The 24,194-nt window shown below is 38.9% G+C and overlaps 1 protein-coding gene across 5 annotated transcripts in view; it reads left to right on the top strand.

Moving 5' to 3' along the window:
- Window positions 1–24,194, top strand: part of LOC137201981 (cyclic AMP-dependent transcription factor ATF-7) — a 91,095-nt gene that overhangs the window by 8,893 nt on the left and 58,008 nt on the right. For 4 of the 5 annotated variants that reach the window (XM_067696737.1, XM_067696733.1, XM_067696734.1 and 1 more), the window contains exon 2: window positions 9,679–9,747. In XM_067696737.1, coding sequence (XP_067552838.1) covers window positions 9,700–9,747 — 48 coding nt within the window. In that variant the 5' untranslated portion in view covers window positions 9,679–9,699. Of the gene's footprint in view, window positions 1–6,486; window positions 6,608–9,678; window positions 9,748–24,194 lie in introns of those variants that run through there. The other variant, XM_067696736.1, reaches the window with a different exon arrangement.

Raw genomic sequence — 24,194 nt, 5'->3', positions numbered from 1 at the left:
AGATGGTAAATATGTGCTTTGCAGGCATGAGGTCTCTTGTTGAAACTACAGCTCCAGCATTGTAGCACAGAAGTAGCTAGCCAGAGACAACATGCAAAGAATAAGCATGGCTGTGTTCCCATAAAACTTTATTTATGAACACTAAAATTTGAATTTCATATAGTTTTCACATGTCACAAAATTTTCTTCCTTTGATTTTTTTCAACCATTTAAAAATGTAAAAAACATCTTAGCTTGTGGGCCATATAAAAACAAGTGGCAGGCTAGATTTGGCCCATGGGCTGCAGTTTACCAATCCTTGATGTATACTATAACTGGATTATGAGTTTAAAAATTATTATAATAAAATATACTTTAAAAAAATTTACTTATTTTTATTTTTTGGCTGTGTTGGGTCTTCGTTGCTGTGAGCGGGCTTTCTCTAGTTGCGGTGAGCAGGCTTCTCATTGCGGTGGCTTCTCTTGTTGCGCAGCACGGGCTCCAGGCGCGCGGGCTTCAGTAGTTGTGGCTCACAGGCTCTAGAGTGGAGGCTCAGTAGTTGTAGCGCATGGGCTTAGTTGCTCCGTGGCATGTGGGATCTTCCCGGACCAGGGCTCAAACCCACGTCCCCTGCAGGCAGGTGGATTCTTAACCACTGCACCACCAGGGAAGCCCAATTATAATAAAATATACTTAATGTTCAAACTATCAACATTATTTAATTTTCCTAGACAAAAATAATGCTCCAAGAAATTATAGTCCCTCAAGTTCATATTTCTGGACATTCGTTTATATAATAAACATATAAGAAACACCTATTGTGTGTAAACTTGGAAATACATGATTCACTTAGGAGTAGTCATACAATATGCAAGTTGTCATACAACTTTCAGGTGTTATAAAAAGATACAGTGTCCATTTTTATATCTTCTTTGGGGTGTGTGAGAACAGGTAACCAGGGTTCAGTCCAACCTCAACCTCTTGACTCATCTTTTGCATTTTTTTTCTACACTCTCTACCTCAGTTTTCCAATCTGTTAGCAAAGTGCTTTACAAAAGGCTAATTAGTTAAAGGTTATAGACTTATATATGCTTTTTTGTTTGTTTGTTTTTGTTTTGTTTTTTACCGGTACACGGACCTCTCACTGTTGTGGCCTCTCCCATTGCGGAGCACAGGCTCCGGATGCGCAGGCTCAGCGGCCATGGCTCACGGGCCCAGCCGCTCCGCGGCATGTGGGATCTTCCCGGACCGGGGCACGAACCCGTGTCCCCTGCATCGGCAGGCGGACTCTCAACCACTGCGCCACCAGGGAAGCCCTATGCTTTTTATGTAATCCTTTTGGGGCATTTGGTTTACCTACTAATGAAATAGTGTGTTAAACTATTGTTATGCTAAATACTACAGTGGAAAATGAACCCAGAATTTATGAACAGAAATTTCAATTCCTAAATAATCTACTGCCTAGTAAAACATGAGTCTTCTTTGTTTTCTGCGGTTAACATACCTTCATTATCGTGTCACTGTTCATAGGTTTATTGGAATCTTTTCCTAAAGTCAGTGTTCTAGATGTAATGCAAGTCACAGGAGCACAGAGTATCTTATGGAGAATAAAATGTTGAGGCTGCTATGGTGAAGAGCTTCAGTGTTTGTACTCTTTGCTTAGCAGCAGCTAAATTATCTAAGAGTCTGAAAGTTGGTATCCAAAGTTATGGTTTTGGAAGAGAACTGTTTGTATATAATTTTTTTCTTTTTAATATCATAGGGGAATGGGGCCTGTAGAGCTCTGGGTGCCGGTCTAAATTTTTTAGCGTATTTGTAGCTCACTGAAAGGCATTCAGTACCTGCTAAGCTTGGTTTCAACTCTCTTTATTCCCTTTGTGTTGGACAGTTGGGGCAATTTCTAAGTGTTTAATATAAGTACTACTTGTTGTTAGGCAGCATTTGTGGATTCTGAAAACGGGTCCTTGAGGGTAACTAATAAGGAATTATCTTGAAATGCTTGATTTACCCTGTGTATCGATCTAAGTTTCCACCATGTCTATTTCTATTTGATGCTGTTAGTTTACATTTTTAGAAAGATGTTTTTGGTAGTTCATTTTGAACTTTGTCAGTTGGTTCTGTGGTTCTGTTGCTTTGTAGTAGAGAGTGAACAACTTTGTATAATTTTTAAATACTATACTGTTTAGTGCTTTAGAGTAGTCTAGCAGAGGGACTTCCCTGGTAGTCCAGTGGTTAAGACTTCACCTTCCAATGCAGGGGGTACAGGTTCAATCCCTGCTTGGGGAGCTAAGATCCCACATGCCTTGCAGCCAAAAGACCAAAACATAAAACAAAAGCAATATTGTAACAAATTCAATGAAGACTTTAAGAATGGTCCACATTAAAAAAAAAAAAAAAATCTTAAAAAAAAAACGGAATAGTCTAGCAGATACGGGCCTTTTTTTTTTTTTTTAACTCAGACATGTTTTTTTTTTAAGTCATGCAGATCAGTATTCTTTTTATTATTTATATTATAAAGTTTTTGATTTATTAAAAGCAATCTGTGGGCTTCCCTGGTGGCGCAGTGGTTGAGAGTTCGCCTGCTGATGCAGGGGACACAGGTTCGTGCCCTGATCCGGGAAGATCCCACATGCCACGGAGCGGCTGGGCCCATGAGCCATGGCCACTGAGCCTGCGCGTCCAGAGCCTGTGCTCTGCAACGGGAGAGGCCACAACAGTGAGAGTACCGCGTACTGCAAAAAAAAAAAAAAAAAGCAATCTGTGATCATTGTAGAGACTTTGGAAAATACTGAAGGTAGAAAGAGGGAAATAAAATCATCTGGAATACCATTATCCAGAGATAACCATTATTAACATTTGACGTTAATTCGCTCATCTTGTTCTATGCTTATTATTTTGTTTGCTTTTTTATAGATTTGGAATTATGGTGCATATGCAATTTTGTATCCTGCTTTTTTTTTGTGGTACGCGGGCCTCTCACTGTTGTGGTCTCTCCCATTGCGGAGCACAGGCTCCGGACGCGCAGGCTCAGCAGCCATGGCTCACGGGCCCAGCCGCTCCACCGCATGCGGGATCTTCCTGGACCGGGGCATGAACCTGTGTCCCCTGCATCGGCAGGTGGACTCTCAACCACTGCGCCACCAGGGAAGCCCCTTGTATCCTCCTTTTTTTCCCCACTTAATGTATAACATTTTCTCATGTTGTTAAATAGCTTTCAGAAAGGTTATTATTAACAACTTAAATATATCTATTGTAAGACAATATCTTAATTTATATTTATCCATTCTTTTTAAACATTTAATTCCTTTTTCTTTTTTGTTATAAATATGACTATGATGAACATTTTCATATATAAATGGTCCATGTTTCTGGTTTTAGCCTCAGAATAAAGTCCTGAAAGAAGAATGATTTGTTCAAAGGGTGTAAAACTTTTTAAGACACTTAATATAAACATTGCCAGATTGCTTTCCAAAAAGATTGTCCATATATGTACTCCCACAAGTCCCATATTAAGGTGCCCTCTCTGCTGCATCCTTGATTAGCAAGCATTCTTTTATACTTGAAAATATACCGTAAAAGCTCTGGTCTAGGTTTTGTTTTCAAGGGTCAGTTAAGTGTCAATTAACTTGACAAATACCTCCCCTCTCCCCATTTTTAACAGTCTAACCAAAAACTGTAGAGCTTCTTTTGTGTTATTTGTATGATAGGAAAAGCATAGAATTGGTTGGGTGCAGTCACATAAAGTACCTTAGGCACAAAGTAGTTATAAATATGTATTTAAATATGTCTTAAATACATATAGCTTTAAATGCGTAAATACCTGCATAGTGGTTGTCTTGTGGACCCAGCAGCTTTCTGCAAAACTTGGAAAGATAAGTGTAAAATTTCAGCAAAGTAGACTTGAATATCTACTTCAGATTAAATCAGTAAATATTTATTGAACATCAACCATGTTATGAAAGGAAAGGCTTCCAGAAGTTTTTAACTGGATCTCTATATTCTTCCCCATTCCCCTTTTGGTCACAGATAATACAGCCATTTCCTTTTTATTCATGAAGCTAAAGTAGTCCACTTCTAGTTACTAACACATCACGATTTCATTTCTTAGCAATTATCTGCTGTTAATCTAAAATGATTTTGTTTATTACTTTCTTTGTGTTTGCCTCTTCTTTGTAGACTGTAAGTAAGCACTATGAGGGCAGATATCTTGTGTGTCTCATTCATTGTTGAATTTTGGGGCCTAGATACGGTAGGCGCTGAATAAAGTGTTCAGTGAATTAATGAATTTTAAAAAATATATTTATTTTTGGCTGCGTCAGGTCTTAGTTGCGGCTTGCGGGCTCTTCATTGCGGTGTGCAGGCTCTCTGGTTGTGGCACGCGGGCTCAGTAGTTGTTGCGTATGGGCTCCAGAGTGCATGGGCTCTGTAGTTTGTGGCACATGGGCTCTCTAGTTGAGGCGTGTGGGCACAGTAGTTGCGGTACGCAGGCTTAGTTGCCCCGCGGCATGTGGGATCTTCTTTCCCTGACCAGGGATCAAACCCACTTCCCCTGCATTGGAAGGCAGATTCTTAACCACTGTACCAACAGGGAAGTCCCTGAATTAATGAATTTTTTTAATGATTAAATTTACTTTTTGATCCCAAAGGTAAATTGTAGTTACTAGTTTCGTACGTCTTCCTTGTCAGATCTTTTACCAAGACTTAGCCATCTTTTTTGTGCTCGTATATACTCTGGAATTGCTAGTAAAATAATTTGATAAATGACCATAAAGAATAGGAGAAGGGCTTCCCTGGTGGCGCAGTGGTTGAGAGTCCGCCTGCCGATGCAAGGGACACGGGTTCGTGCCCTGATCCGCGGAGCAGCTGGGCCCGTGAGCCATGGCCGCTGAGCCTGCGCGTCCGGAGCGTGTGCTCCGCAATGGGAGAGGCCACAACAGTGAGAGGCCCGCGTACCGCAAAAAAAAAAAAAAAGAATAGGAGAAGTAGTAAGGGATCTAATACGTATACTGATCAACCTATGACTAATTGAACTTGTAAATTAAGCCATCATTCTTACCCCTTACTTGGCATCTTTCATGCCAGATGACAAGGATTCTTTTCCCGACCAAACTTTAGTCAGGCTCCTGAACCTTCTTTTAGGCTTATCTGTGTACTTCCTTGTAAAACTGAATTTCAGCAAGAACCCTGCTAAGTCAGTTTAGCAAGAGCCCCCCACCCTCAGTATCTGTTCTCTCGCATATCTGATTAGGTTCTTCATCCTCTACCATCCCTCAGGTGATGTCTCATCACCCTGGCCTGTCATCAGCAAGAATCTTGTTAGGTTAGTTTAACCAGAATCCCCTTTACCCCTTATGTTTCCTCTTAGTAATTTTCTAGTCACTGAACTCCACCCTGGTCCTTGGCTGTTAATTCCCACTGGCCCATGGTGTATTCAAAACTGAGCCTGGTTTATATACTGAGATCTCTTAGCCACTATTGCAATAGTCCTGAATAAAATCCATTTTTTACTGCTTTAACTACTGTCCAACTCTGGTTTTCTTTGACACAGTTGAGAGAAAGATTTCTTTTTTGCAAAAGACTATTGTCTTTATTTTTGTGTCCGCTTTGCCTGGCACTTAGTAGTTCTTTAGTAATGCTTTTGAATGAATAAATGATAGCTAGTTTGAACCCCTTCTAGATTTTCATGAATCTTTGATATTTATGGTGTATATGCCCTTCTCATTTTTTTATACTTAGCAATATCTGCTTTTTGTTATTAGGAACCTGCAAACAGTCCGTTGGATGTGTTTATATTGATACATGGCTTTTATTCCTTACCTTACGTTGGGCCATCTTAATAACATCAGTTGGTTACTAAAGAAATAATTATATTACGCCAGGTCCAGAGAACTGACTTTTTGTAGACCTCAGTGGCAGACTCCATCCTCATTCCATTAAAAAAAAAAAAAGATAGATATACATATGTATACACACAGAATCAGAGAATCAGTTTTCTTATTTGCACATTGACCATTTTAGGATATACTTCTGGCTCTGACAGAACTATTTAAGAAAGATTCTATGGGGCTTCCCTGTCGGCACAGTGGTTGAGAGTCCGCCTGCCGATGCAGGGGACACGGGTTCGTGCCCCGGTCCAGGAAGATCCCACACACCGCGGAGCGGCTGGGCCCGTGAGCCATGGCTGCTGAGCTTGCGCGTCCGGAGCCTGTGCTCCGCAACAAAAAAAAAAAAAGTAAGATTCTATGAAATTACCCCAATTATTAAAATCATTCTCTAAACCTTGGATTTTCTTCACTTTTCTGCCAGCATTCAGATAACTTTCTCTCTTTTAAATGAATACCAATTTTTATCATTCATGCATTCTGAGCACATGAGCCTTTTCCTTGGCCCATAGGACAGCCTTTTTATGCATCTTTGTTTTCCTGTTCTAAGATCACCACTGAGAGCGTTTCACTTTCTTTTGGAAATGTCTCTAAATATGTGTATCCCCTTGTCCGTCATTTATTGCTTAGTTCTAAAGAATGCTTGAGTTTCATCCTGAAGAATAGATTGAGAAACAGATGACAGACTTGAATGCCGTGCCTGGACACGTGATCTACCTGTCAAGCAGTACAGTTACAAATGGGCTGTGAGTTAAATTCTAGTGAATGGCAGTATCATTATTCAAGATTTCACCTTTTGTCTCAGTCTTTATACTACAGAAATGTGTTGCTATTTGTTTTTGAGGAGGCATCAGTTTGACCTCTCATTATCAGAGGTTAGTTTTAAGTATCAAATAGAAATAAGCAATGGCATTCTTTATATGTAGCAATTGATACAGCAGACTGGGAATGAAAGAAATTTTTAGAATGATGTTAACTGGAAATTCTTTTTAAGTGAGGAGACAGATCATTATTGTTAAATATTTCATTTTTAAAAAAGACATCACTTTAAAGTTAAAAGCAAGAATGATGGAAATGAAAAGGAGCAAGAGATTGAGGGAATGATTGAAGAATAATTGTAGGGGGACTTCCCTGGTGGTCCAGTGGTTAAGACTCCACGCTTCCAATGCAGGGGGCGTGGGTTCGATCTGGGTGGGGAGCTAAGATCCCGCGTGCCACGCGGTTGGGGCCAAAAAAAAAAGAATAATTGTAGGTATTTAAGAAAGAGGGCCTTCTTCCTCCCATTGTGATCTCTCTTCAGTGAAAATGGCAAAACAAAAGGCAGCAAAATCGGAAGGAAGCAGGAAATCCTAGTTAGTGACCGACAGATTTGAATATTTAAGAGCCATGAAAATGCTTGGTTCTGTTACATTTTAATTCTCTTCCCCAAAACTTATTTTTGCCTTTTTTTCTGCTTTTAGAAAGTCTTGATTTTTCATCTCTATTTCCTAGCAATGAAATAAAATTTGGAAGCCATAAATTGTGATGTGATTGTGCAAAACCAAGTTAAATTTTGAATTCTGTGGTTTGAGGAAAACCATTCCAGAATTTATTTAATCAACTTTCTCTACCAGTGCTGCCCCACTTCTCAGCCAAGACCCTTTTCCTCCTCTAAATCGGTAGAAAACTGAGAAAACTTAGCCTCAAAAAACATAATTAAGGTAAAAATAAGGAATCCTGCCTGCTTATGTTACATCTGCTCTATCCCTTGTAGTTTACTTCCTGATTGAAAATAGGTTAGAGGATCTTGTTGAAATAAAATTCTCATTTAGTGATTTTATTAGAAAAGCAGGTTCTGGGACTAGGATGTAAAATTACCTCCAGCACAGCAGTTGTTAGGAATTTTTCCAGAGATCAGTTGCTTTCCAGAAATGTTCTGAGTTTTCAGCCATAATGGCATTGGTCTTTGCATTTATTTACTGTTGTATATTTGTATTTATTTTTTGCACTGTGTTGTAGTTCTAGGAAGTGTATTTAAAACAAACGAACAAACCAGAAGACCTCCTTGTCCTGGGGCTGTGTGAAGAATAAAGCTCTCATTTTCCCAGTACCAAGCATCAGCTTGAGCTGGCCTCTCCCAGGAACAGAATTTATTGAAGCAATTTATCCTGGCTAAATGTGATATAAATCTGTGTACACCTATGTACATACAGGCTCTCTTCCATTACAGCAGTGCTGCAGCATCAGTTTCCTTCCTAGTCAGACCCTGTTCCTATCACAATGAAGGATTGCTAAGAAGCCCTTTGTATTTTATGGGGCACCCCACAATTTTAAACTGCGATTAGTTGTGGAATTACTGATCAGATTACCAGAAATACGGGTTTCCAACCCTAGAGTGAGTCTTAAGAGAGTAGGAGAGATGTTACCACTGCCCTCTGAGTTTTAGGCATGGTTTTCTGATTGCCAGATTTGGTCTAGCACTTTAATATTTATTTTGACGTAGATCTGACTGAGGTTAACCTGACATTTTGGTTTATCTCCAAGATGAAAATTCGAAATTTGGTTATAGTTCTGAAGTCGTTTCTACGCATATTCAAATTGTAGTTCTTCCTCTTTCATCTTCCCTTCTTCGTATTCTTTCATACAGCTTTCTGTCTTGTAGAAGGATGTTTGAAAATGTCCTTTAGGAGTTTATTTTATAAAGACTATTTTTGTGACCCCCCCCTTTTTTCTCTTTCACTCTTTCAAAATACTCTGTATCTTTTAGGAATATTTTTACTATGATTTGCATTTCTAATCCTTATCCATCTCCACCTCTATTTTTATTCCTAGTTGGGATATGAGAAATTTCCCCAACACATTCATTTGGAGTTATTGTTCTTTGACAAAGAATTTTGATCAACATTTCAAAAGTTTAGCTTCAATAATTAAAAAACAACAACAGTATAAACCCTGTTAAATTCTAAAGAGAAACGGAGAGGATGGATGGTGATGCCTTTTAGTGCCATTTCTTTTATCCCCTGCAGCAGCACACATCTGTTGGCTGCAACAGAGCAGCCCAAGAACTCTGGCCGAGAGCAGCACAAACAGCCGGAACATATTCACCCAGTAAACCCCCAAAGAGTCGACATTTGTTTTATTGCTGCTTTTAAAAACCTAGCCATAAATAGAATCAGGGGGGAAGGGCACCGATATTTCTCCATTTGCCACCGACGATTGGTGGGGGGAGAAGGAGGCTCCCCGTGGGGAGAGAAGGGTTTTATTTTTATTTTTTTATTAATGAAAATCATTTCCCATGTAGCCCAATAGGATGGGTGCTTTGTTTTCTTTGGCAATAATCTGGGATAAACGGCCCTTTCCAACAGTCTCATTGTTTATACACCAGGGAGCCAGATTATGGCCCTGTAAAATGGAGCACCCCTCCTATAATCCCTTAATTAATTAAATGACAAATTTTGGTCTTCTCTAGTTCAGAAATATGGCTTCCGCATCGAGCGTTCAGTGGATTTATTGACATAGGGAACTGCACTGGTTGTAATTCAGCATACTGGAGAAGTGTGTTATATACTGTAGCAGAAAGAGGGAAAAATCTAGTAAAAGGCTTGAAATTCCTTGACTCTTTAGGTTTAAATTTTTCTAATTAAAAGTTTCAACCGAGGCACAGTAGATCATATGCCACCTGTCTAATGGGTCTCCCCAAAGTAGCCTGTGTTTACAGCTTTGATAGACGGCATTCTTGGAACACCTGTTTCTAGGCTCGATATTTTTGAAGCACTTTTTTTTTTTTTTAACTCCAAAGTATTTAACATAACTTTTCCCCCTACCTCCCCGTCCTCAGCTCCGCTCTGCTATATGAAATATGGGAGACGACAGACCGTTTGTGTGCAATGCCCCGGGCTGTGGACAGGTACGTTTACAATATACTTTATTGTGAATGTCTCGTTGTGAATCAAAGTGGCTGTTTTATCACTGAGGCAAAGAGTTTAAAGCCAGTGTTTTACGTGATCACTGGAGGTAATCAGATCAGAGGATTTGTAGTGTGTAAATCCAAGTTATGAGGAAATGTAGACACTCTACCGTAATGAAATCTGCCTTGCTGTCTTTCATATTGTTATTCTGCTGGTGTTTGTTTCGCAACACACAGTGTTGAGGAATACATGTTGCTCTCGCCTCCTTTCTAAAGCTATTTATTTAAATACAAAGCAAGTTTAGAAATATCCTTTCTTCAACCTTCATGGATGTAAAAGTCTGCTCAACATATTTGGATAGGAAGCTGAAAATGCACCCATTCATTTTGAACCTCAATTTGCCAGAGTCTATTTTGGATTTTCTAGATAAGAAAAAGTTTCTTTTGACTGTTGATCAAGAAAATCATTGTTAGCAGCTAAGGCAAATACCTGTCTAGGAAGGACAAATCCAACATAGAATTCGAGATCTCACAGCAGTGTATCAGCTACAAGTTTTCTCAGCCATTTTCCCTGTCTGACACCATTAAATGCCTTGTTCTGTGTGTTAGCTGCCATGTTATTGTTTGTATGCGTATACATTGTGTCAAATATTTTTCATCATGTACTTTTTAAATAATTTTGTTGAAACTGCCTTTTTTTTTTTTCATTTTGTACCTTCTTAACACTTATTCCTAGATCCTCCCATTCTGCCATGTTCCACAAAGGATGAAGAAAGGAATACAAAGAAAGTTTTATTCAAGAGAGTTTTATTTGCCTTCAACAGTTGATTTTATGGAGGCTGAAGGGTTGAATTTCTTTTCAGTTAGGAATATGTCATGTGACTGTCCAGTGACACTTACTGGTAGTATGTGAGATTGCAGACTAGTTCTATTAAACATTGTAAATACTTAGAGAAGTATAAAAAGAAGAGAGTTAAGTTCCAGAGATTCCTAAGAATTGGAATTTGAGAGACAAATAGGGTTGGTGACAAGGAATGGGCAGAAGGATGACTCCAAATTCCACTAAATGCTGAAAATTTCATAAAAGACTAAAAAAGCCAATTCTGAAGTATTTAGCATTGTAGAGTTTATTTCCTTCCTTGTCAAAGCTTTCAACTGTATTGTTTGTTGACTGCATGTTTTCCTCATGTGGTTTGTGTGTGTGTGTGTGTGTGTGTGTGTGTGTGTGTGTATGTGTGTATATATATTTTTTTACAATAGAAGCCACTTGGGAAAATAGAGTAAATTTGTTTTCAGACAGCTTAATGGGAGTACATACCTGAATCTGATTCCTCCAAATTTTTGTGTGTGAATTTGTTGATTATAGTGCTTACTGTGACTCCCATAATAGATACGCGGTACCCTTTTTACTTATCTCACTTACTTTAAAGAATCTGCACTTTTGGTGAAAAGATTTATTTTTCTTCACTTATTGTTTAAGCTGCTCAGTGCCCCTCTTATGTATTGTATGCTTAAGACTACCCAGGCAAGGAGTTAAATAAATAAAAATGGATGGTAAAAATAAAGGAATACATAGGAAAATCATCTCTTAAGCTTTCTGAGAAAGAAAATATATCAGTAGGGTTTCTTCAGGCTATCTCATCAGAAAAAAGTAGTTTTCACTGAGATTTGTGAGATCCCAGAAGGGCTTTGTGTTTGTTTCTTTGTTTTTGTTTTGCATTATTTTGGACTAGAGGTAGGAAAACAGGGATTTTTACTTTGGGTCCTTCTTGTATTGTTGGGTTCTGTTTACCATAAGCCTTTTCCTTCCCCTACTTTTCCCTCCCATTTCTGAATTGGTCATTAGGATTCATTATAACCTCTGGCATAGATCCTGAGGCTTTTTTTTCCCTCAGTGAGTGTGGAACTGAGGGAGATTGCTACCTTCTTTTGGATTCAAGTTACCTGTTTCATAGAAAAAAGGATAAAAAGCTACAACTTAAGGCTTTGAGGTAGCATGATTCATCCTTTTACCTGCTTTGCCTGTCAAAACTTTATGGTCAGGTGAGATTGTAGTTCTTTTAATATTTATTTACTTGCTTATTTATTTATTTGGTTGCACTGGGACTTAGTTGCTGCAGGTGGGCTCCTTACTTGTGGCACGCGAACTCTTAGTTGTGGCATGCATGTGGGATCTAGTTCCCTGACCAGGGATTAAACCCAGGCCCCCTGCGTTGGGAACACGGAGTCTTATCCACTGCGCCATCAAGGAAGTCCCGAGATTGTAGTTCTTTAGTTATATTTAGTCTCCTTTCAGGTTTCTCCCAATATCTAGTAACAAATAACTCTAGAGTGGGATCTCTACAAGATTTACTATGATTGCTTTATGTTATATGAAATAGTGAAAATCTGACAGAGGAGATAAATTTGGTAAAGTGAACTACCCTTGGCCTGTCGTCCCAACTTCCTTATTACCTTGAAAATGGTTTCATTCTGGAGCCACTTTGAGGCCTTCAAGCCTATTTATAATCAGTTGTCACTGATTCATTGATTACTCCAGATATGGTAGAATAATAAAAAGGCTATGTAAGTCCCAGGAGGGGTAATAAGGACCACGATCATTTTTGCAAGGCATGTTTAGAACTCAGCAGCCATAGAAGTCTCAAAAATCAGTGGCTTCTACCAGTTAGAGGAAGAAGGAATGAAAGCAAATTATAATTCAAGAGACTGATCCATAAAAAAACCAACCAACAAAAACTGTAGGAATCTTGTATTATTTAAATATCTGTTCTCTGCCCAGATTTTACCCTGTGTACCCTTAAATTCAGAAATCATCTTATGCCATAATATTAAGGGGAGGTGAAAGGAAAATTCACCTAAAATAGACTAGTGGATTATGCGCTGCACCACATAATCAAAACCACCAGGCTTTCAATGGATACGTAAACATGTTTTGGTTGCTAGGTCTTTAATGGCTGTTATTTTTGGATTCTGTTCATGATCCACTTCCCAACAGTAAGTCTGATGTGACACAGCTGAGTTCTAAATATGCTACATGTACTTTTTAAAAAAAGATGGCTGCTGAAGTTTGTGTTCTTTGCATTCTTATCTGAAAAGACAGGTGATAGGGCTTTTTGAGCTAACTTATTCCTATTCTCCTGTTGAGTCTCTGTTTCTCTTGAGGCCTCATCACCCTCATGAAGAGGAACTCAGGGAAAGTAATATTCCTGCTAATATTTCTTTACAGAATGAGGTAGCAGGAATAGTTAATAGAGCTGCTTCTGGAGAATGGGTTAGTGTTAAGGCAGCAGAGCCCCAGATACCCTGTGGTAAAGCGCTGGTTGAATTTGAGTTGTATGGGTTTCAGAAATGTTTATAAGATAGCATCTATTTAAAAAACATTGTAACTATAAAATAGCTTTGCCTCTGTGTTATTAAAATATTAGAAATACAGTTTGGTGCTGAATCTAGGAAGTCTTGTAAGTTTTTAATGCTTGGGGGGCACTTTTACTTGAAGGTGGATTATAAAGTTCTGTTGCATGTGGAAGCAGGAAAAATTACTGTGTGTCAGTAATCTTGAATTTGAGTTGTTACTTCATGTGGATACAGTTCGATATCTTACCTTTTGGATGCCTTTTGTCCTTTTTTTTTTTTTGGCCATGCCTCCAGTCTTGTGGGATTTTAGTTCCGTGACCAGGGATTGAACCCGGGCCCTCAGCAGTGACAGCATGGAGTCCTAACCACTGGACCACCAGGGAATTCCCTTAAAATGTTTTATTGGAAATTTGTACCTTTTTTTTTTTTTTTTGGCCGCACAGCACTGCCTGTGGGATCTTAGTTCCCCAGCCAGGGATCGAACCCGTGCCCCCTGCAGTGGAAGCTCAAAGTCCTAACCACTGGACTGCCAGGGAATTCCTTGTCCAATCTTTATTACCAGGAGTCAACAATTTCCATATTCCTATACCTCCCTTTCAGGCCCATGATGCTAGTTTGCAGTATGAATTATGCAGATTTAAGTAGTCCTGGTTACCACCATCAAGTCTTTGAGCAGAAGCTGGTTGTATAAGCTTCTTACTTAGAATGTCTATTTCCTTAAGAACAGGAACACATTTCCTCTGAGAAGGTACTATTCATGGGTAGTATCATCCCATTATTAGCCATTTTTGAGAAAGGTTTCTGTCATAACCACTGTGTATCGACTCTGTCCTTTTAAGGAAAAATCCTTTGATTGTTTCTCTACCCATTGTGATGCTGAGGTGCTGTTATTCTATCCCCACCCCACCCCCACCGAGGATATCTACTACCAGATCTTTTCTTCTCCCAGAGAACATTTAGGTACAGGTTGATGTTCTGTTCATATCTTTCTGAGACACGACACGTATAACTAGTTCAAAGACCTCCGGAGCCTGCTTTCCCTTCCGAAGGCCAGGGTAGCAGTAGAGCCCTAGTTGTGGTGGGATGGAGGGCAGCTTCTTTACATCCTTATCTTGTCATATAATAGGAATAATGTTTATGGTGCTGTAGTCCTGGCTTCACTTGGCATTTAACCAACCTCCAGTGCTGTTTATTGCTTCGTATCCTCTGCCTCCATGAACATTATCCCTTAAATCTCTATTGCTTTGTAATATATGAGGCAACAAATAGCTTCTATGATTGGTTAAATGCTGGCATGCTGCAAAGGTGTATATTTTATTGCCTATGTAACACAAATCTATAGAGATTATTCCTGTTATCCCAGCCCTCCCATGAAATAGGCTCTACTGGTACTGTGGGACTCTGGATTGTTAGTTCTGTCCCTTTGGCAAGTTTTCCTATTAACTGGCATTGGCACAAAAGAAAAGCAAGGAAGAATGGCTGGTGTTGATTACTAATTCTTTATGTTAGGGGAGCATCTTGAATTGGAGAATAACATAGGAAAAAATGGCTCTGGTACATAAACACCACTTGTGGTGATATGTGCTGTGATATGTGCTATCTTTACATGCTTCAACAGGTGAAAACAATTTCAGGCAAACAAATAAGCCTTTCTTTCTCACCGCCTGCCAAGAGTTTTTAAAAAATTCAAATTTTTGGGCTTCCCTGGTGGCGCAGTGGATGAGAGTCCGCCTGCCGATGCAGGGGACACGGGTTCGTGCCCTGGTCTGGGAAGATCCCACATGCCGCGGAGCGGCTGGGCCTGTGAGCCATGGCCGCTGAGCCTGCGCGTCTGGAGCCTGTGCTCCACAACAGGAGAGGCCACAACAGTGAGAGGCCCGCGTACCGAAGAAAAAATAATAAATAAATAAAATTCAAAATTTTATTTAATAATTCATATTTCATTCAATAATTAATCCAGTTCCCATCTGGTAAGAGTGCCTGCATGCTGTCAGGCAGCTGAAGATACACTGCCTTATACACAATTAGGCCAAATGCTAACCTTGTTTTTTGTAATAATAATATGTTGATTTTGAAATAACTTTCGGTCCACTTTAAGTATGCTGCAGTTTTATGTAATCTTGTAATAGCAGTAGACCACTGTTATGCATAGTAAAGAAAAAAACTGGGACTGGGATAAAAAATGTAGACATGTTAAGAGCAAGGAATTAAACCCAAGTTTTTTTAATGTCAGATCTGGCACTTTTGACATTTACTCTTAGAAACAAGTGGTTGGTTATTTTAGTTTTTTGTGTTATATTTATTATTACGTTACTAAGAGCATAGTAGGTTAAAAGCATCCAAGCTCCAGTCTGCCAAAAAAAAAAGGCCGTATGAACCTAATTGGAGCTATACCCAAGAAATTAAGGTGAAAATTTTCAGTTACTCACTCTTGTTTTCCTTGGATATGACTTAATATTTGGTATGGGAGCCCAGAAACTGTTCTCAGAACATTCCTGATAGAAAAAAAAATCCTCTGTCTTTGTATCTCAGTTCATCCTAAGTCAGGAGAAGGGCCTCTTTCCTAGTCCCTTCTTTTACAAACTGCTGAATTTATAAACCGCCTTCTGGATATGAGAGCCTGTCCTTCATTAATCCCTCTTTTGCCACCCCTGCAAAACCATGTACATATAACTAGGTTGTTAACTTACAAGATATTGTCATTATTATATAGAATTCTTTGTTCTTTTATCAAAAACTCTTCCAGCTAATGCGGCAAATTGAAACACAGCCACTGTGCTCCCTCTGTCTGGTTAGCATGTTTCTTTAATGCAGATTGACTTGCTCAGCAGTCGCATTTTGTCTGAAGCCCTTGTTAAGGCCTACTCTGTATGTGGATTCATAACACATCTGTGTGTACATCTACACTGCTGTATAAATAATAATAAGTAATCACCAGATGGCCTATAACTGCTCCTCTGGACGCGCTGGGTCTCTTGAAGCTGTTAGGAGAGTCTTCTGGCGTTTTGCTGGGGAAAACTTGTCATAGATTTATTTCTAAAAAAATTCAAACTCACAACTGGGTGTTTAGGACTAGATATTGCTGTGTTGTAAATATTTAACAGGCTTTGTACAATGACAAGTAAAAGCGCCATTACTAACCACACACAGTGGCTATGGAGCTCTTCTTCCCTCCCGGCCATTTAGAAAGGAAACGAAATGCCGATAAATTGTGCATTATGAACAAGGTGCAAGAGATGCTCTCTGGATGCTCTTTCATAGGAGAAGAAAGAGAACTTAAATGTTCTGCTCAAAGGATGTAACAGGGCAAACTTAAGTTTTTTAACCATATGCTAGTGACTTAAATAAAACAAAATGCCCCTTTTAAATTGGACTTTATAATACAAGAAAAGCACCTTCAGCTGGAGTTTGGTCAGAGCCAGGTTTCAGTCTTAATTGTCTTTATAACTAAACGGTAAATCCCTTTAAAAGGGTTACAGTTGCAAGTGTTAGTAAACACTTAGCTAAATTTCAGTTAGCTATATTTTAGACTTTGGGTTATCTAAAAATTTAAGACATATAATTGATCATTTGATAGTATTATTTATAGAGCAAAACTTTTTTTTTCCTCTTTTCCTTCATTTTTCTAAAAAGGGGTATTTTGTTTTGGGGAAAAAATATTATTCTGGTTTAGCCTGCTTATAATTTTCTGTGCTATATTTTGTTATTATTAATCCCCTTCCTCCAGTACCTATTCCAGGGTACTTGCTCAGTACAGTAATGCATGTTTTTAAAAATAAAAATAAAACTGACTCCCTCTAAATGTTAGTGTTTCTTAGTCTTTGTTTATCATAAGATAACATAAAAAAAGGTTTTAAACAAATTGGGTATCTTTTAACTCTCAAGCCTAGTTTTTCTTTTGTCTGTTGATGGTTGAATCTATTTAACCACAGAAGAACTGTCCTATAAATCATAGCATGTGGCTGTTATATTCGAGTTCGGATGTATAGAAAGCTTTTCTCGTTCAAAATCTCATCTTGAAGAAGTGACATACAAATTGTGAGGCAGAAATGCTGCTATTTATAGTTTATTGTAGACAGATTTTGCTTTTTACGTCTTCTCATAAAATTAACAGGTTAAGGAAAGGATTTCAAGGAGGAAAGAAAGCATCATGGAGAAAAGATGGAAGCTTTGGGATTTATCTCTTTGTAATGGTGCCTTTGTGTTTTTACTTTGAAATTTCTTTGTGCAGTGAAATATGCTACCTAAGATTGTGATTTGGTAAGAATCTGGACTATTTGCAATTGTCATGTGAAAGTACAGAGAGAATGAGAATGAATTTTGTGAAATTAGCCCATTCCCAGTCTGGCACACCATGTGCCCCGTGTGGCTGCTGATTCTGCTGGCAGATTGAAGAGCTGAACCAGCTTCTGCTCTAAAGACTAAAATTGCCAGCCATCATTCCAGCTTTAAATCTTCTTGTTCACATCGATGATGTCAGATTTGGAGCAAACATAGTTCTGTCTTTAGATCCCAGGTGGAATTTGCAATTCCCTGGGTTGGAAGGAAAGAGTTCTTCCTTTTTGCCTTTGAAAAACTTGAGTAGCTCTGCAAGGAAAGTCAGCAGAATAAATCTGCAGCTTTACCTTGTCCTTTGAGTCATTGTAGAAAGCTGAGTGCTCTGTTCGGCATTCAGCAGATTGGCTGTCAGAGTTGCAGCTCTGCTTATCAGATATATAATCTCTCTTAAGAGCCATTTATGTTATTCCAGAGAGGATCATCCAATGGCAAAAGGAACGCCTCTTTTCTCCTCTCAAGGGACAGATCTTCTTTCGATACTGGGCAATTACCCCTTGATTTTTCTGAAAAATACCTCAATCTACTATACAGATTGGCACCAGCACAGGTTGCAGACTTGGTTACAATGACAAGCTCTGATTTCTTAGCCACAGGGAGAGGCATCAGGGTGACACTCGTAAGTATGCCAGAGGCTTAATGGTGGTGATTTTTCTGCTGAGTATCTCAGTGCCCCGTATGAGCTTGGCTTCTCTTCTCTTTCTCTGAGGGAGAAAACATTTGCTTTAGTGTTTTGCACACTAGTCACTATAAAAATGCTGCGAGAGTTATCTTTCTCTCATTTCCTCAAGTCTCTTTCCTTGTCTTAATTATTGTCCTCTCCAGTTTGAGATCAAGGCTTATAGTCTTAATTTTTTACTTTTTGCTTTCCTCTTGTACTGCTTTTCTTGGCTCTTATTAGCCATTGTACCTCGTGGGCATTATTAACCAGTGTTTCCTCTAATTAAAAAAGATTAATAGACTTTATTTTTTTAGAGCAGTTGTATATTTACAGAATTGAAAGTCCAAGAGTTCCCATCTACCCCCTACCTTGTTGTACCTCCAGCCTGCCACATCTTGTATTAGTGTGGTAGATTTGTTACAACTGATGAGCTAATATTGATACATTATTATTAACTAAAGTCCATAGTTTACATAAGGGTTCACTCTTTGTGTTGTACATTCTATGCGTTTTGACAAATGTATAACATGTGTCCTCCATTACCATGTCATACAGAATAGTTTCACTGCCCTAAAAATCCCGTTGTTCCACCTATGCATCCCCCACCCCACTTCAGCCCCTGGTAACCACAGATCTTTTTACTGTCTTCATAGTTTTGCCTTTTCCAGAATGTCATATGGTTAGAATCATGCATTTCTTTAATTTTTTTTAAAGTCATGAGCAGATAACCATGTGATTGGGAATAGCTGGAGAATGGGGGAGAGAAAATTAAGATGTGAGGTCACAGCTCTGAGGTCTCTTTAAAAGTACAAGCATCAAATCTAGGGAGATTTATGTGGCCAGCCTTTTTTCTCTACTGGGAGTCTCTCTGATGTTAAAGGATTTGGCTTGCCTGGAGACAGTTTTACTGGTTTTAGGTATTGGGAACAAGGACAGGATGAACACTGAATGGGCTGTTTCTGGGGAGTCAAGGTATTAGGGCTGGGCAAGGTGAGAGGAAGTAAAGCCTGTGATCCCTTTTCCTTTGTTGAAGTACATTTAAATAATGTTGTTGAAGTACATTTAAATAATGTACTTCTACATTAATTAAAGATTCATGTAAGTTAATGTTATTAGAAAAGTATGGGAGCTATCTTTCACACTTTAGTATAAATTAGTTTAACCACAGATGTAATATTGGCTACATAAAGGAATAGAAGTTTTTATTTGGGTTTAGGGGTTAGTAGATGAGAACTGGCTTAGGTAGAATGGCCCCTAAGCCAAAGAGACATGACGACTTATGAGGATGTCAAAGATAAACAGATTTACTTGTTAGGTTTGTTTGGGGTATCTCAACTTCCTTCTGCTAGATGCTAGTTGAGAAGTATAAATCTTTTTTTTGGACACACTGCACGGCTTATGGAATCTTAGTTCCCTGACCAGGGATTGAACCTTGGCCCCTGCAGTGAAAGCACCGAGTCCTAAACACTGGACCACCAGGGAATTCCCGAGAAGTATAAATTAAGAAGGGCACCAGTAAACACTAGAAACAACTTAACAGGGTAGAAAGAGACATTTCCTCCTTGTCCTGGTTTGGAAATTTTATTTTATTTTATTTTACTTATTATTACTATTTTATGGCCGTGCCGCGCGGCTTATGAGATGTTAGTTCCCCGACCAGGGATTGAACCCTCGCCCGTGGCAGTGAAAGCGTGGAGTCCTAACCACTGGACCACTAGGGAATTCCCATGGAAATTTTAGACTGATAAAATATGGGGGAAAGGGAGTGACCTGATTTCTTTAGTTCTGGGATTCAAGTTTCCCATCTACTTAGAATGTTAAATCCCTGGTATTGGGTAAGATCTCTTTTCATAGAGATACTGACTCTTTATCTTTTAGATTCGACTACATATGAGAATCTTTCAGTCTTGGCCTCAGCACTAATTTAATTTCCTTACTTGTTGAACTGAATTGACTCTATGGTAAAAATGAACACTAGCCTAGGATAGGCTCTATAGCATAATGTTCAGGATTAACAGCAGTTAGTGCAGGCCAACATCTTATGTGTGCATACATACATCTACAACTTAGAGGAAATGATGTGTTTATATAATGTATAGGAAAATTATATGGGGATCATATGGGGGGAAAGGGAGAGAACAAAAACAAAGAAAATTGTTTAACTTTATCAATGTCTAATAATAATAATAACAGCAGCAACAGCAACAATAACTAAAGCTAACTGAGCTCTTATATACTGTGCAGAAATAGTATACAGATATTATTTTATTTAACCCTAGAAATCCTGAGGGAGGATATAATATTATCTCCGTTTTAGAAATAAGAAAACTAAGGCTCAGAGAGGTTAAATAACTTGTACAAGGTCATACAATACTTTGTGATGGAGCTGTAATACAAACCCAGGCACACTTCAGACCAGCACTTCTACTAGGATAAATTGCTTCCTTATTCTTCTCCATACACATGTAAATATGCACATCTAGCACAGGGAAAGAAAAAAAAAAAGAATAAGTAGTGCTTTTTTGCACTGCTCCAAATGCAATCATTTAAGTAAGTCCTAGCTATAGTTTGTTACTGATGTAGGTAGTCGTCTGGCTGCCATACCAGAGAGAGCTGGATCGACAGCTGAGCTCTGCCTGTACAAAAAGGTAAGAATTCTTACTAAAACAAAGAGCCATCTCTGCAACTGCCTCAGCCTTATTAATCTATAATGTTTTTTATGTACCTGGGAATGCTGCTGAGATGTATCTAACTCTTTGTGAGGTAAACAACCACTGTTTAGTAGTAGGGGCATGATTTTAAAATGGGAAGGAAAACTAATTCTTGACCAACCAGAAATGTAGACAGAGCTAGAAAACCGTGACCTAAAAATCATAGCTTCAGCATTCTCCACTAATAGGCCCAAAGAAACACTGTGCTGTCATCTTTTTGAATTCTAGACTGGGTCACTTCCTGGCTCATATTCCCTTCTTCCTCACTCATACTCCCTTCTTCCTCCTCTTAGTTTTATGCCTGTAAGCTCCCAAATGCAAAGGATGGTATCTGGGTGTCTTGCTTTATGTAGTACCATGTAGCAGTGGGGCTTTTGTTATTGTGGCTGCCATACTGATTGTTAACAAGAGGAAATGTGACTAAGGTGGAATTAGGGTATGATTCGGAGTATGTTACCAGTGTAGTGAGATACATGATCTGCCCAATGATTGATAACTTGTTTATTCTCTGACTTTTTGGAAGTATGACTGCATGGAGGGTCTTAACTGTTAAATAATAGAATTCTTCTCCACTCAGATCTCACAATCTTTCCTTCTTTGACTTCATAGCACTTTCATATATCTGCTCTTTCCTTTTCTCTTACGAACTGTGGTGTGTTGATACGATGGACGTTTCATTTATGATTGGAAGTGGAAATATATGGCTAAGTAGATACATGGAAATATTTTTGTGAAATAATTTGTGAGAAAAACATGTAGAAGTACACATAAAGGATCAAAAGAGATCGGAGAGTATTTTTTTAAATTAATTAATTAATTTGTTTTTGGCTGCGTTGGGTCTTCATTGCTACGTGTGGGCTTTCTCTAGTTGCGGCCAGAGGGGGCTACTCTTTGTTGTAGTGCACGGGCTTCTCATTGTGGTGGCTTCTCTTGTTGCAGAGCATGGGCTCTAGGCATGCGGGCTTCAGTAATTGCAGCACACGAGCTCAGTAGTTGTGGCTTGCGGGCTCTAGAGTGCAGGCTCAGTAGTTGTGGTGCACGGGCTTAGTTGCTCCGCGGCATGTGGGACCTTCCTAGACCAGGGATCGAACCCATGTCCCCTGCATTGGCAGGCAGGTTCTTAACCACTGCGCCACCAGGGAAGCCCCCCAGAGAGTCTTATTTATTTATTTATTTAACATCTTTATTGGAGTATAATTGCTTTACAATGGTGTGTTAGTTTCTGCTGTATAACAAAGTGAATCGGCTATACATATACATACATCCGCATATCTCCTCCCTCTCGCGTCTCCCTCCCACCCTACCTATCCCACCTCTCTAGGTGAACACGAAACACCGAGCTGATCTCCCTATGCTATTCCCACTAGCTATCTATTTTACATTTAGTAGTGTATATATGTCCATGCCACTCTCACTTTGTCCCAGCTTCCCCTTCCCCCTCCCCGTGTCCTCAAGTCCATTCTCTATGTCTGTGTCTTTATTCCTGCCCCTAGGTTCTTCAGAACCTTTTTTTTTTTTTTTTTAGATTCCATATATATGTGTTAGCATACGGTATTTGTCTTTCTTTCTGACTTACTTCACTCTGTATGACAGTCTCTAGGTCCATCCACCTCACTACAAATAACTCAGTTTCGTTTCTTTTTATGGCTGAGTAATATTCCATTGTATGTATGTGCTACATCTTCTTTATCCATTCATGTGTTGATGGACACGTAGGTTGCTTCCATGTCTTGGCTATTGTAAATAGAGCCACAGTGAACACTGTGGTACATGACTGTTTTTGAATTATGGTTTTCTCAGGGTATATGCCCAGTAGTGGGATTGCTGGGTCATATGGTAGTTCTATTTTTAGTTTTTTGAGGAATCTCCATTACTGTCCCTGGAGAGTCATATAGTTGACATTTTTAGTAAAGGGATTCTTTGTATGTTTGAATGTCTTTATCCTTTACCGGAAAGTTGCTTAAAATATACATTTCCTTCTTGATTCTAATAATGATTCATTATATAACCATGGACTATGTGAAACTAACTCTGCGTTCAGCTGTAGGAAGTATCTGACTAGAGCCTTGTCTTTCCTACCTTTGACCATGAAGTCAAATTCTTGGCTTCAGAGCTAAGAATACCTTATTGGACAAGGTCACAAGCTATCAAAATGATTACTCTGGATGTCCAAAGATCTCATTTGTTTATTTTGTTGGATGCCTCTGACAAGCTAGTTAGTTGTGTGTATATGTGTGTGTGTGTGTGTGTGTCCTGCCAGGAGTTTCTGAAAAACTGTAAATACAAAGAAAAGGTGATTCAGGGCAGCAACCTATCAAACAGAAACTACAAACTTGGCTCCGAAGAGGTTATCAGGTAGACAGTGACAGCCTAATAGGATGGATGATTATTTTAAAAAATGAAAAGAAAAAGGCCCTACATTTTAATGCTAGCCTCAGTTACCTCATTTTTGTGTCTCTCTTCTCAAGCTTACTAACCAAAACAACAATAGCAACAAAAACAAAAAAATCTTTCACTACCATAAGTTATTTGACTCAAGTGAAAAGATTGTTGAGGTAATTTTAAAGATCTGTTGTGGTGTGTAGGTGGAGATAGCTGTATAATACCAGAGTGGGCAGATAGTATTACAGACATCTATCACTTCAGTTAGCATCATTTTTTTTTACACAGTGGCAATCTGTGTGCATTAATTTTTTTCACTGTGTTAATGTTTATAACTTCAGACATTTGTCGTTTTATTATACTTCAGTTTCAGGCATTTCTTAGGATTAAGGAAGAGACTGTAGTCCACTTAGACTGTATTTGGAGGGAACAATAGAAGTAATTACTCTAAAATTTTCAGGGGTCTAGGTGTCTAAATATGTTCTATAAGGTACCATGTTAGGTTCAACAATTTAGCTATTCCCTCTTCAGCCTTTCCTTTTCTTCCCTTTTAATTTTTACCTAAATAATTGCAAAAGTGAAAAGGGGAGACTTTATTTCAGCATTATTTTACTTATATGCATTTGAAGCTACAGCCAGACAGGGCCTTATGGAGGCTTGTACTTTCAGTTATGCATGTGACTGCTCAGAGGAGAGAGAGTTGTGTGCACATATGTGGTAGCTCATGGCAGAGCGGTGGTTAAAGGTTTGAACATATTGTACCTTGTAGTCCTGAGGGAGGCATTTTGCTCCTCTGTAGACAGGAATCAGCTTGTCAGAGTCGAATGGCTTTTTGTTTTCTCTTTATCTAGTAAAATGCAGTGGGCTAAAAGCCTTTCTGGGAAGCAATTTCTTCCTACACCACATGAACAGAAGGTCATGGTTGCTGTCTCTGAAACAAAGGGGGGGAAGTGGTGATAGAAAAATCAGTGGCTAGGGCATAATTGGATTGGAGCTCTGTCAAA

Source organism: Pseudorca crassidens, chromosome 11 (assembly GCF_039906515.1).
Source record: "Pseudorca crassidens isolate mPseCra1 chromosome 11, mPseCra1.hap1, whole genome shotgun sequence".
In the NCBI taxonomy this organism is placed as follows: Eukaryota; Metazoa; Chordata; class Mammalia; order Artiodactyla; family Delphinidae; genus Pseudorca; species Pseudorca crassidens.
The sequence above is the reverse complement of the archived record's forward strand: the minus strand, read 5'-3'. Positions and strand labels throughout refer to the sequence as shown.